Source organism: Bidens hawaiensis, unplaced genomic scaffold, assembly GCF_021521415.1.
Source record: "Bidens hawaiensis isolate Kalapana, Puna unplaced genomic scaffold, B.hawaiensis_p1.1 tig00006521_1, whole genome shotgun sequence".
In the NCBI taxonomy this organism is placed as follows: domain Eukaryota; kingdom Viridiplantae; phylum Streptophyta; class Magnoliopsida; order Asterales; family Asteraceae; genus Bidens; species Bidens hawaiensis.
This window is the reverse complement of record NW_027491438.1, coordinates 1467565-1481449: the sequence shown is the minus strand read 5'-3', so window position 1 is coordinate 1481449 and position 13885 is coordinate 1467565. Positions and strand designations below refer to the sequence as shown.

At 35.3% G+C, this 13885-nt stretch overlaps 1 protein-coding gene across 1 annotated transcript; it reads left to right on the top strand.

Moving 5' to 3' along the window:
• Positions 1-1959: 1959 nt before the first annotated feature.
• Positions 1960-3288, top strand: LOC143632729 (S-adenosylmethionine decarboxylase proenzyme 4-like). The gene has a single exon (XM_077101163.1). It carries the CDS (start codon positions 2271-2273, stop codon positions 3267-3269), a length of 999 nt encoding a protein of 332 aa, XP_076957278.1. The 5' UTR covers positions 1960-2270; the 3' UTR covers positions 3270-3288.
• The last annotated feature ends 10597 nt before the right edge of the window (positions 3289-13885 follow it).

The window sequence follows — 13885 nt, the reverse complement described above, 5'->3', positions numbered from 1 at the left end:
CAAACGGACGTTTAGAACTCAAGTTATGTTATATTTAAGATTTAAGCGAGCTGGTACTGACCAGAATCTGAACAATGATTCGGAAGTCGGGTTTTGGTCAGTAGCCTTAAAATTTCGCTACAAGGATAAAAGTCTTCTGAACTGAATGTTGAATCCTAACAGAAGTATGAGAAAACATTAAGTCAAACTAGTTAACTGATTTGCCCTTTAACGAGTTTTAAACGAATTGACCAGTCAACACCCTTCAACCACCGAAATTTATTGAAGGTTATTGACTAGGGAATATGTATGAACGATTCCTATATTTACAACTTACCCAGAACGTGAAATAATCAAGAGTTATGACGAGTTAATGGTCCACACGCATGCAAAGTCAAACGGTTTAAGAACGGTTCTTCAACGAAATAGCAAAACTTAAGAGATTTTATGATGGACAGAGAGGGTGACGGCTGGGGAGGCTTCCCTAGGGTTTGTGTAAAGTCTTATGGCAGGAGATTAGGGGTTGTTTATATAGGAATAGCAAACGAACCATATTTGGAAGATGTATCATTTAAGTAACAAAATATGATATTAATGACCAAATCAATGAAATAAGCCAAAGATTTCGTGCATGATTGTTAAGTTAAGAGTATGAACTTGTATTTTGGTTAATATCCCTTTCTTGGACCTTAATTCACTCGATTTATGCCTAAAATAAACGATTTTAATACCAAAAACGAGTTAGGAAACAAAATCGATCAACAAATCTATGCAGCTTGCCCATGGCGCCGTGTGATGGGGAAGGGGAGGCAGACCATGCAGCGCTCCGGTCACCTAGAGGATAGAACTTTGATTTTTGACGCTTTTAGTCCTTGTGGTTTGATTATTGGTCAAATATTGAACTTGTTATACAATAAAGAAGAAATGAACATTATATAAATTATGTGGGGTTTAAAGTGAACTTTAGAAAACTTTATTACTCATAAATATTTGGTTTTTGATTAATAATAAAGATCTAAAATGTTCCCGGGTCAGGTTAAACGCAAACGAATACGTGTTTGGAAAATCTGAAATGTTACAAGATGTGCGAGAATCTATTAAGCCAACTTGTATATCACTCATTTCAATTTTCCTTAGGGAAGCATCAGTCGATGAACTTGTACATGAAATACTCATCCTTTTATACAGATATAAACACAAAGCCATCTTTTAAAGTTTGTTAATCCCGATTTCCTATCTGTTTGTTACTTATATTTATGAGTTTATGCTTACCTTTATATTACATTGTTGAATGATTTCCTACTAGTACCCATTATGATTAACCATTAGCCAAACTTAACTGAAAGATTAATTATGATGACTAATCTCGACTTCATACTTAACATGAATGTACCATAAAATTACCTACGGAAGCATGTTAATCAATATGTAATTATCCAACTCTTTGTTAGAAGCACAGAGAGTCATCCCGACTCCAACTTTTCCCCCAAAATACCCGGGGGGGGGGGGGGGGGTTCCCACTCTTTTCCCATATCAAAACCTCGCTTATCACTCTCAACTTCCCCATTTTTCTTCACATTTTACTTCACAATCCGAGATAAACTTTGGAGTAATCCCCAAAAGTTGGTGAAAAACTACCCGGGAGACCCCCTGGTCCTGGCTCCTCCAGACTCTACTCTGTATGCTCTAATTCATATTGCTATTTAAATATTAACAATCTTCTATAAGAATAAAGTCAAATGGTTTCTATCTTGTCCCAACTTAACCTAGATAACTTGTAAAAGATAAATTTAGCATCATAGACTATAATAATGTTTATATTTGAAAGTAAATAGCTAACTAACACCACTACATAGTGGTCACCAAATACTTTAATACACATTTCCACTCCTAGCAACACACTTTTTCTATTTTTCAAAAAAGAAAACGATTGTGCAATCTAAAGGTAATATGGGTGAAAGTTATAAAATTTCTTTTATCCAAGTACATATTTTGGGTCTAGTTGAATGAACCTAGTTAGTCATGAAACAGCATTAGAAGACACAATTGAACCAATCCCAACTTTATCTTTGTTGAGCACAAGCATTAGAATCTTGAATTTATTATGCTTTCAATTATATCTCTTGGTTGCCTAACCCGCATGCTCTTTCCCCCACCCTTTCTCTCTCCATAACCACACACCTATATAACAATCCTCTACCCCCATTCCTGTATTCTACCAATCCCAAACACACTTCAACACCCAATCAAAACACACACATCTCATAAGTGTCTCCACCATCTTTTCTTCCATGGCTGTTTCTGGTTTTGAAGGCTTTGAAAAACGCCTAGAGCTCCAATTCTCCGGAGATCATGATATCGGTCTCCGGGAACTCGACTTCAAATCAATTGAACAAGTGCTTCATCAAGTACAATGTACTGTTGTTTCCGCACTTGGCAACCAACACTTTGATTCTTATGTGCTTTCTGAATCTTCACTCTTTGTTTACCCTACCAAGATCATTATCAAGACATGTGGCACCACACAACTCTTGAAATCAGTTCAACCATTCATTGATCATGCCAGAATCCTTAATCTTCAATTAGTATCGGTTCGATACACCCGCGGAAGCTTTATATTCCCACAAGCTCAACCCTATCCTCACACTAGCTTTCATGAAGAAGTTGTGTATTTGGAGGATAGCATTCCTGACAATCTTTGCTACAGAAAGGCTTCTGTGATTCCTTCAAAACTCACTTCTCATTCATGGCATGTGTTTTCGGCCGGTGTTGTCGAATATCCTGATGATATTCCGTACACTGTTGAGGTGTGCATGACTGATCTTGACCAAACCCTAGCTGGGAAGTTTTTTCGACATCCGAATGACGGGAAGAATGGCGATTCGGCTGGACGAGAGATGACGGAGTTAACAGGTATTAACCGTATAAACCCTAATGCACAAATATGTGATTTTGCATTTGATCCGTGTGGATACTCCATGAACGGACTCGATGGCGATTGCTATTCGACAATTCATGTCACGCCTGAAGACGGTTTCAGTTACGCAAGCTTCGAGTGCCTCGGGTCGATTTACAACGACATGGCGGATATGGTTAAGAAAGCGGTGAAGGTTTTCGGTCCCGGGACGGTTTCTGTGGCCACCACCAACGCTGGAGAGGAGACTTGCATGAGAATCAAGGGCGCTGTGGAGCAGCTAGGGTTGAAATGCCGGAGTCGTAGTATCGATGTGCTTCCGGCGGCGGGTCCGGTGGTGTTTCAAACGTTTACTAGTCGCCGGAAGAGAATATGATAGAAAATGATAAACATAAATAAAAAATAAAAAAAAAAAAATATTGGGGACAGGGTGCATGCAAGATGACTATGGGATGATGTTATGATGTTGCATGAGTGATACCAATTTGCATGTCATAGAATGGTTGGATGGGTTGACTTGTATAAAAAGATTATTAAAATCTTTTAAGAAGAACAAAAAAAAATTAGAGAAGTGAGAGAGAGGATCTTTGATATGGCAAAAGAAAATGAGGGGATTGGTGTGTGTTCATCTGCATCATGATATTGTACCCCACTTTAGTTTGTCACGCTTAAGATTTTGAGGAATATTGTGTTTTCTAGTGGAAAATTAATATTTTGGTTCTTTATAATATTCTTTTAGTGAAATGGTGTTGATCTTGTCTTTCTTCAATTCTTCTAAATGTTTAATTAATCCCTAAGTTAAGTGAAAGAGGTTGTGCAATGTTAAATACTTTGATTCTTTTTGGTCGTTGACTTGATTTATCTTAAAAGCGGTTTTAAGTTCCAATTTTACTTTTTATGGTTTCCTATATTAACATTTTAAAGCTTTTTTTCTGAACGCTTACTGCATCTCGTTCGTTCATAAGGTATCAATGTAGCTCTCAGTTTTCTGATTATCGCCTAATGGTTAAACAAAAGAATTTATTTTACAAATCTGTTGAAAACGTAGCAACAGACTGAATCCATGACAAATATAATACAAATTTGTGGTCGAAAAATGTGTCATAAAATTAGCTCAAAGTAATGACATATTGGATTTACGATGGAACTATTGAGCCATACGTTTGTTATGTAGAAAAGTCTTTTTTTACTACGGAAATATCCTTGACAAACAAGTTATTTTATAGTGACGCTACTAGAAAACATGACATTTTTCTAGGCCAACTTTCGTAGAAAAGTAATCGTAAATTTACGACAACTTTGACCTTTTGACAAAAGTAAGTAACGTTTGTATGAAAGTGATCTTAAATTTACGATCAATATGTTTTTGCAAGAAATTGTCTAGTTTTCTTGTAGTTTGACTTTATCGAGATAATATGGTTCCTGGTTTTCATTGAAGTACAAATAATTGGCATTAATTATGTTAACTATTTATATGAATCATACAAAATATTTACACGAAATATTAATTATATCAAACTTAAATTTATTTAGTACAAGTAGAATAATAAATAACCAATATCTGGGGTCAGAAACTACTAAGGTTTGAATTGACTAAAAGTTATTTTAATTCGAGATGTCTTTAAAAACAACAACATTCATAATAACAGGTCTTTACAATTAAACTTATTCATGTAGTCGTGTTGAACTTCATTACTATATAAATAATAAATGCTTATCTGATAAACAATCACATATATATTTTGTCACCAATTATTGATTGGCACGTAGACAAAGGATGAAGTTCACAGTATTTTGAGCTCATTATAAAATTAAGTTCAACTAATTACGCATGCATATATATGCACGAGGGTGACAACATATAGGCGGCATCATATTATTTATATCATACAACTTTTCATTGGGTCCTAATGAATTGCCAATTAAATATTTATTAATTTTATACAACAGAACAAAGAATAAAAAACGAATTTTAAAAAAAAAAATCTTTGGAGACAAATGGTGGGAGCAAACAAACCAAAAGCTTGGAATAGGACACGTACTACAGATCGTTTTCGAGTAAAAGAATGTACGAAGGACGTAATAAACGAGTGGATAGAATGGATAAGGAAATAAAGTGGATCATTACAATTCTGATATCTTGTTTTGATAAACATGTATAAATGAAATAAATCATTACTTTGTGTGTTTTTTAAGAATAAATATTAATATATATTTATTTATATGTGGTCTTTATAATTATTTTATATAATATTAGATTAAAATATTAATTATATCTTATCATATATTAGTTTGGTAATTGTTAATTGGCTATATTACCCCTAATTAACTAATAAATGGTTCCCCTTGGATGTATAAAAAGAGAGAAAAATTAACATCATAACATAATCAAACACACATACAATTTCTTCGTATGCCTCCTCTCTCCTAAAACCGGATTTCTCTCAAGAACCCTAACCGCATCCTTAACTATACATTCAAAGGGGGAACTCGATCAACATGACAAACATGTCGACTACATCATACGATGCTGCAGTTACTACTCTCCCTGTTTTAACAGGTTCATAGGTTTATATTATTTATGCTTTATATTACTTACATGAATAACTGATCAACATTTTTTAGATAGGAAAACTGATGTAACACAAAGTGTACGTCTTTTAGCATCAAATTATCCTCATATTTAATTAAAACTCCATGCGAATTCATTGTATTTTGAACTTATTTAAGTTATTTGTGAATTTGCGTGTTCGGGAGAGCGCCCGAAGAAGAAATGAAGAATAGATGGTGTTTTTAGAACAAAAATCCAGAATCTGCCAAATGTGCATGACCAGCCCGAGCCAAGATGACCCTGCACAGGCCAAAAATGACCCTACACGACCGTGTACGACTGTGCACTTCCGAGAAGATGAGTCAGTGCACCAGCGCCAGTGCACGCTGGTGCACTGGCTGGTGCCGAGATATGACCATGCACAGTGCCAGGCACGACCGTGCCAATTCCTAATGACAAGCGGACCATGCACGATGGTGCACCCGACAGTGTCGGCTATGCACGGCCGTGCAAAACATTAAGTACAACTGCAAATCTAGTCGGTAGAAATCAGAGCATTGACTTACTAAATCGGTGCACGACCGTACACTTCGTCCAGACAGATTATAAACATTCATTTCTCTTCATTTATGGGTGAGTTGTAGAGATAATAAAAGTAAAACAAGAAACTAAACTTTAACGTGCTGACTGAATTAGCCCAAAAGAACCTGAAACTTGGAGACAATAAACTATAATTAAAACCGAGAATATTGCAATTGGAATCAGATTAAACGGATCTGTTAAACCATGTTGTGAGATATTTAAGATTTAAGCAAGCTGGTATTATTCAGATTCTGAACTTCGATTTGGGAGCCGGGTTCTGACCAGTACACTCAAAATTTTATGGTGAACAAAAAAGTCTTCTGGCCCGAAAGCTAGTTTTGACCAGAAGATAGAGAAATTGAATAGTCAAAGGATTTGACTATTATGCTCTTAAACGGGTCGGGATCAAATTGACCACCGAAACTCCCTCAATAACAATGATTGAGGGCTTTTGATTATGAGATAAAAATCTATGATTTTACAGAAGATAACTTACCCGGAAATTGAATGTAACAAAGAGAAATTAATGGTCAAATGGTCTTGAAACTTGGAAGTCAACAAAGCTTGAAAGAACTTGAATGATCTTGAAGAAATCAACAATATATTAGAGGAATTTCATGAATAAGATATGGAGGTTGATGTTTTCGGTAATATTTTAGGGTTTTATGATGTGTTTTGGTTAAATAAAACATTTCATAATCGTTTATTAGGTAACTGCTTGTTTAAGGAAACGGAATAATAAAATTATGACAAAATTGGGCCAATTAACCTAAAGATTTCGAATTTTGCAATAAGAAAATGAATGTGGGCATGTTGTAACATCAGATGACATGACTTGGGGCTTAACTTTCGTGATTAGGGTTGGTTTAGGAAGGATTTAGAGGATTGAAAATGAATAAATGAACAAAATCAAATTTTGCTGATCTGAAGGAGATCGCATATCGTGATGGAGAGTCGGCAACCCCATAACTTAACGCAATTGGCGTTGCCGGTCGGATTTTTCCATTTTGTCAGATTTGGTGTCACACCCCAACCTAACGATGAAATATGCCGGGGCGTGACAGTATTTGTATCATAGCTCAAAGACACTAAAATAATAAAGCGTCAACATCTAAATTTATTTATTCACAACAATTATACACAAGCAGTTCAAATGAAAAAGAAATAGATAAAACATTTAAGCTTTATAATTTTTAGCTCACTTAAATCTAAAAAATCTCATAACATGATTTTTATAGACCTGTCTAAACTGATTCCAATTGCAATATTCTCGATTTTAAATATAGTTTATTGTCTCCAAGTTTCAGGTTCTTTTTAAACTGATTCCATTTTATTTTTATTATCTCTAAAACTCACCTAATTAATAAAGCGAGTAAGCACTCCCCTGTCACTTTTGATCCCTGTACTTTCCGAATAAGCGGTTTTAGCTATTTTAAGCAATTTTAAGAGTTTCTGAGGACTATTTGACAAGTTTAAAAGTTATGAGGGCATAAACTAAGTTTGAAAAAAATTAAATACTAACAAATGCACGATTTTATTGATATGAAAGATCCAAATTACAATCACAATCGGGTAAACAAATACGAGTACGGATATGAAAGATCCGAGATGCTACAGCGATGATGGTGACGGTTGCAGTGTTGACAATGGTGGTGGTGGTGATAGCGGTGGTGGTTATGTGGTGGTGGTGCCAATGATGGTAGTAGTGGTAGTGGTGAGGGCGATAGCTGAGGTTGTGGTGGTGGCGGTGGTGGCAATGGTGGTGGCGGCGATAGAAATGGTGGTCATCAAGCGGCGAGGGTGAAAGTGATGGTGGAGACAATGATAGTGGCTCGCAAGCATCCCTGAAATAGAACGACGGATCTTGTTGTTGTGGGCATCTCTCGCGACCCGGTAGAATGGCTTAGGCGAGAGCATAAATGGAGTATGAATGCTTGTTGCAGGAACACCACAGGACCTACGAACATCACATTACTCCAAGAAACCTTGTGTATGACGAATCAGAGCAGGCAGATGAAGATTCACCAAGAGAAGATAACCGCTAGACCCGCGTGTAAAGTCGAACAACCCGAGGAGACCTGAGGAGGTTTGTAACCCGAGGAGACCTGACCCGCATGTAAAGTCGAACAACCTTGAGAGTGTATTTGATTAAAACGATGATATGAACCAGTTTTTACTAAGGTTAGGATCCTATTTATAGGAAGAATTGGAATATAAGTAGTTAAATGCTCGTAATTGGATTTCAATAATATGGCCGGCCGGAAATCGGTGTTATTACCCCATTATTTGATGTTATTACAATTTATTAACGATTATTAACGAGTTGTCGTTATGGTATAAGTTTGAACGGATCTTTAATTGACATATAACTCGTTTTTTTAATGGTTTGGAGGCTGGCCAGAGAAAGATCCCCGGATTCCAGCCACCTGCCAGAATAGCGTGAGGAGGGGGGGGGGGGGGGGGGGGGATATTATTAAATATATATTATTTTAAATATAAGTTTCATAAATGGCCCCTAATCTTTCAAGTTCTAATAAAAACAGTTTTAATTATAAATATAATTTAAACCTTGAATTTTGAAATTTTATAAAAATGTAATAAAAGTTTATAAAACTTGGATATTTTTGCATATTATACCCGCATTGTTTGAAGATCGTTTAAATAAACAAATATAAATCTCGGAAGTCCATTAATTGAACAAAATGAAAAAGAAAACGAACGAACAATAAGCGTAAATCCTTGTGAACATTATATTATTGATGAACGTTGAACAAGAATCCATCGAAATGGCAAAACAGGTCGGTTTTAGGAATACAAATAAAAATGACGAATGACGATTGTCACATAAATTACATGAAACGAAACGTGAGATATATATATATATATATATATATATATATATATATATATATATATATAGGGGAGATTTCAAATGAGAACCCCTTTGAGTTTTAAGAACTCGAAAGAAGTCAGTGTAACGATTTTTTTTTTTGAATTTATTTTACACATGCGTAATATATGTAGGTTACATAGACGTAAAAAAATTATAGAATTTTTTACGCACCGAGTCGACTTTTTACACATGTGTAACGGACGTAAAAGTTAGTGTAATCAGTTACATCTTTATTCTCTCTCATACTTTGACTTTTTTGCCAGATTTAATCTCAACCACATATTCCAATCCATTTAATTAAATGTGTGGCCTAGAATGGAGTTCTTAAGTTCTTAAAACTCAACATGGTTCTAAAAAAATCCCTCCCTTATATATATATGTATATATATATATATAAACCGATAATTTAAAATGGGCCGGGTTTTCGAGTTTGAAAAGTGACGAATGTTATAATGACCCCCTGCTTTGGCCACGTTGAGTAACACTGTGGCTTAATAAGCGATGAATGTATCGAATAAGCGGGTCGTAGAGAGATGTGCTTTTGGAGTTGTTTGGTCGGTAAATCTCATCTCCATAACTTAATTGTTCCCATGCTACTGTTCTCATGTACCGGATTGTGCAGACTCTCTATCTTCGTCGTTGGGAAAAGTCGTTCCCGCATTATACCAGATCTCAGAACAAGTTTCCTTAGTCGTATATATACCCATGTCAATCCCGATCTGAGTAACTGAGGTGTCACACCTCGGTCCAGGGCCTAAGGGCGTGACACAGAGTGGTACCTGTTTTGTAAATATACCGGAGTAGCGGGTTAATTTTTAGCGAAGTCTTTATTAAATAAAATTGTAATTTACATTGAAAAATTACTCGGGAATTAGATACCTAAGTTTTCGGTTACAAAATATTGTTGTATTATTATTACAAGGATTATATTCGAAAATGAGAGAAATCTCGAGTGATATTCTATCTTCATGACTCCCAATTCTTGTCTATCAGCATCATTACTTAATTACCTACAAGGGTTTGAAAAATACGTCACCTATGTGCTGGTGAAACGTTGACTTGATAAAATAATTTATAACAATCGTTAAATACAAACATAGTTTTCTGTTTCACAATCTCAGCAGGAATGCCTGTCATTCCCGGGATTTGTACCACTGCCCTACACACCCAATTCAAAGGTTCCCCGAGTTATATAGCCCCTGTTTAGAGACAGTCTTCCCCTAGGCTATGTGACCCTGTTGGAGAACTGGTTATGACTGACTTGGTTTTGTATGCCAATTGTCAGTTATGTATGGCTCCAGATACATGTGTATTCGGTATGAGTTTCTTTTTATTATCTATTTTGTATTATAACGATTTTAGAGATAAGTAAACATTTATCAGACTCTTTGCAATAAACAACATGTTTACTATAAGAGTAAAATCAGTTCTGTCGGTAAAAGGTTTAACTTATTCACTTGTTATTGTCAGTTCGGTGATGTTCAAAACCTTTTTATTCCAGTATGCTATTAAGCTATATTTGTAATAGGTTTGCATAAGTACCTTGATGGTGTTTCTTGATTAATCAGCAAACCTCAGGTCTGATCAGGGACATTAAGTCTGATATATTCAGCAGACTTTAAGTCTGACCTAACCTTAGTAGAGTTATATTCATTCATGAAAATATACTTTTGTATTTACATATGACGTTGGGGATAGCATGCTTTGGCTTAATAGGCTCTATCACGTTGGCAAACTTCTCCAGGCAAGTAAACGGGTCCCGCGGTTGATTGGGATTTTTATGAATTACATACCTCAGGCAAGAAGAGTCTACTAATGATACCCCCCCTTCTAGTTACTACATGCCCATCAAAATATAGTTTCGATAACATTACTTCCGGTGGAAGTAACGTCATTATATTTAATAAAACATTACTTAGAAAATCAGTTACGTTTAACGACTATAATCTACATAATTATATAATAAAGTACTAAAGCATAATCCAACCTTAAGCAGCTATTCGAGAATAAGAACAAGAAGAAGATCGGCAACTCTTCGGCAATATTTCGTTTGAGTCGGTTGGTTGTCAATAGGGCTTCAAAACCTCGTTTCTTGTAGAATCTTCACAAAAATAAGCTCTCAGAACGTCGGGAAACTTCGGGGACGGATTTCTAGGTTGTGTGTGCGTGAAAGATGGTGTGATGGGATGATTTGAGCTCAAACCCTTAGCTGCCCTTTTATAGGCGAGTTTTGGCTTCCTTCGCGTCGCGCGATGGACAAACTCCGTGGCTTCTTAGATGATTTGAGCAGGGGTCTGACATGTCAAGACACGTGGCTTCTTAGAACGTGCCATGTGTTGACACGCAGTTGAACACGTGTATCAGATTACTTAACGAGGTTTCGCGTCGCGCGAAAGACCCTTTTTCTTGGTTTGTGTGCCAGCTACTTCGCGTAGCACGAAGTAGTTTCAGTTCAGCTTAGTGCCGCGTGAAGAATTGTGACAACCAGAATTTTCATTTTTGATCCTTTATCTTTCATAATTTACATTTTTAGCCCAAAATTAGATGGGGTATTTTCACGGTGTTACATCCTCCCACCTTCAGAAAAATCTCATCCTCGAGATTCATTGGAATAATTGCGGGTATTTCTTTTTCATTTCGGACTCAAGTTCCCATGTATATTCTGAACCACGTCTGGAATTCCATTTAACTTTCACCAATTTAAGTCTTTTTCGTTTAACAAACTTGGTTTTTACTGTCCTCGATTTGTATTGGTTCTTTTATAAATTTAGGTTTTCTCATGTACTTGCACGTTTTGCAGAGGCATTGCTAGTGTTTCATCAGTTAAGCATTTATGTAGATTCGATACATGAAACACGTCATGAATTCCTTGCATCTCTTCTGGTAGCTCTAATCATAAAGCTACCGGACCTATTGTTTCAATTATTTTGAATGGTCCGATGAATCGTGGACTCAATTTTCCTTTCTTTCCAAAACGGACAACACATTTCCAATGTGATTCTTTAAGCAACACTTTATCTCATTCTTTAAATTCCAACGGTTTTTGGCGTATATCATCATAGCTTTTTTGTCTATCACGTGCTGCTTTCAATCGTTCTCGAATTTGAATCACATGGGCAGTCATTCTTTGGAAAATTTTAGGACCTGACAATTGATGATCACCAATCTCAGACCAACATACGGGCTCCCTACATTTTTGTCCGTATAATGCTTCATATGGTGCGATTTGAATACTTGTGTGATAGCTGTTATTGTACGAAAATTCCGTTAGAGATAGGTGAGTATCCCAACTACAACATAAATCTATAATACAAGTACGAAGCATGTCTTCCAGTGTTTGAATTGTCCTTTCACTTTGTCCATCCATTTATGGGTGATATGTTGTACTTAAATTTAAACGCGTACCCATCGCTTTTTGAAAACGTCTCCAAAAGTTGGAGGTGAAACGACTATCTCTATTTGAAATAATGAATAACGGCACACCGTGTAATGATACAATATTTTCTACATATAGATGTGCTAAATTATCCATACTGAATGATTCTTGGATTGGAATGAAATGAGCAGACTTAGTCAGTCTATCTACAGTAGCCCAGATTGCATCATTTTGATGAGAAGTCTTTGGTAACTTCATGATAAAATCCATGGTTATCATATCCCATTTCCAAATAGGGATTTCAGGTTGCTGTAATAAACCTAATGGCTTTGATGTTCTGCCTTGAATTTTGAACATGTTAAACATTTGGCAACATATAATGCAATTTCCTTCTTCATACCAATCTACCAGTAATCATCCTTGATGTTAAGATACATCTTATCACTTCCAGGATGCATCATATATTTGGACTTATGGGCTTCTTCTAAAATTTTCTCTCGTAAACTTCCAACCATTGGTACCCAGATTCTTTTCCCTAACCTGAATATTTCATCATCGCCTTTAACTAATTGATCTATGGCATCGTTTTCTTTTTTAGCCTTTATATTATCTTCTTTTAGTGCCAATTTCTGAGCTTTCACTATCAGAAAAAAGGCCTTTAATGACACACATTGTGTGTCATTAATGGGTACAGATGACACGCAAGTGCGCGTCGTTAAAGCCCCTGTCATACACAAAATATGACATGCACCTGCGTGTCATATTATATGACACGCTTTAATGACACTCATTTGTGACACGCTTTTATGACATGTATGACACGCTTTCGTTACTCACATTTATGACATAAATTTACGACAAGCATTTATGCGTGCCATCGTTCACTTTTTTTCTAAAAAATATTATATATATATATATATATATATATAAGATTAGGTTCATTTCAGAAGTGATTCTTATAGCGAGAAGTGATCTCAACCATTAGATTATTAATCAATGGTTGAAAATGTATTGCATTTATTGTAATTAATAAAATTTGAGAAAAAATAAAATAAACAAATAAAAAGGTAGTATAGGTAGATTAAAATAATTCATCATTTAATTTTTTTTAATCTATCCTAAATAAAAGTCTAAAGTATTAATATCCAGATTTGTAAGTTATAATTTATTTATACCACTAGATGTCCTTTAGTTAGTATTGATTTATTTTTATTTCTTTTTTTACAAGTTCCATTACCATGAAAATGATGCATTTCGAATACCAGTTTATCAACTAATATAACCAAGTAACAAACCACGTTCTGTTTTAAATTGTTTTTGTTAATCTATGATTAATTCGTTTGTCATAATATTTCAAATTTAACCATATCTAGAAATATTTTCAACTTTATACCAAATTCTTAAAATCACCTACATATTACATAAAATGATCCTACACACGATAAAATTTACACGTATATAATTCGAGATACCACATACTCAATACATATATGAACCTACACACGCTAAAATTTACACATACACAATTTAACCACTTACACAGTATATATATGAACCTACAGAAGGTAAAAATTACGAATACACAATTCG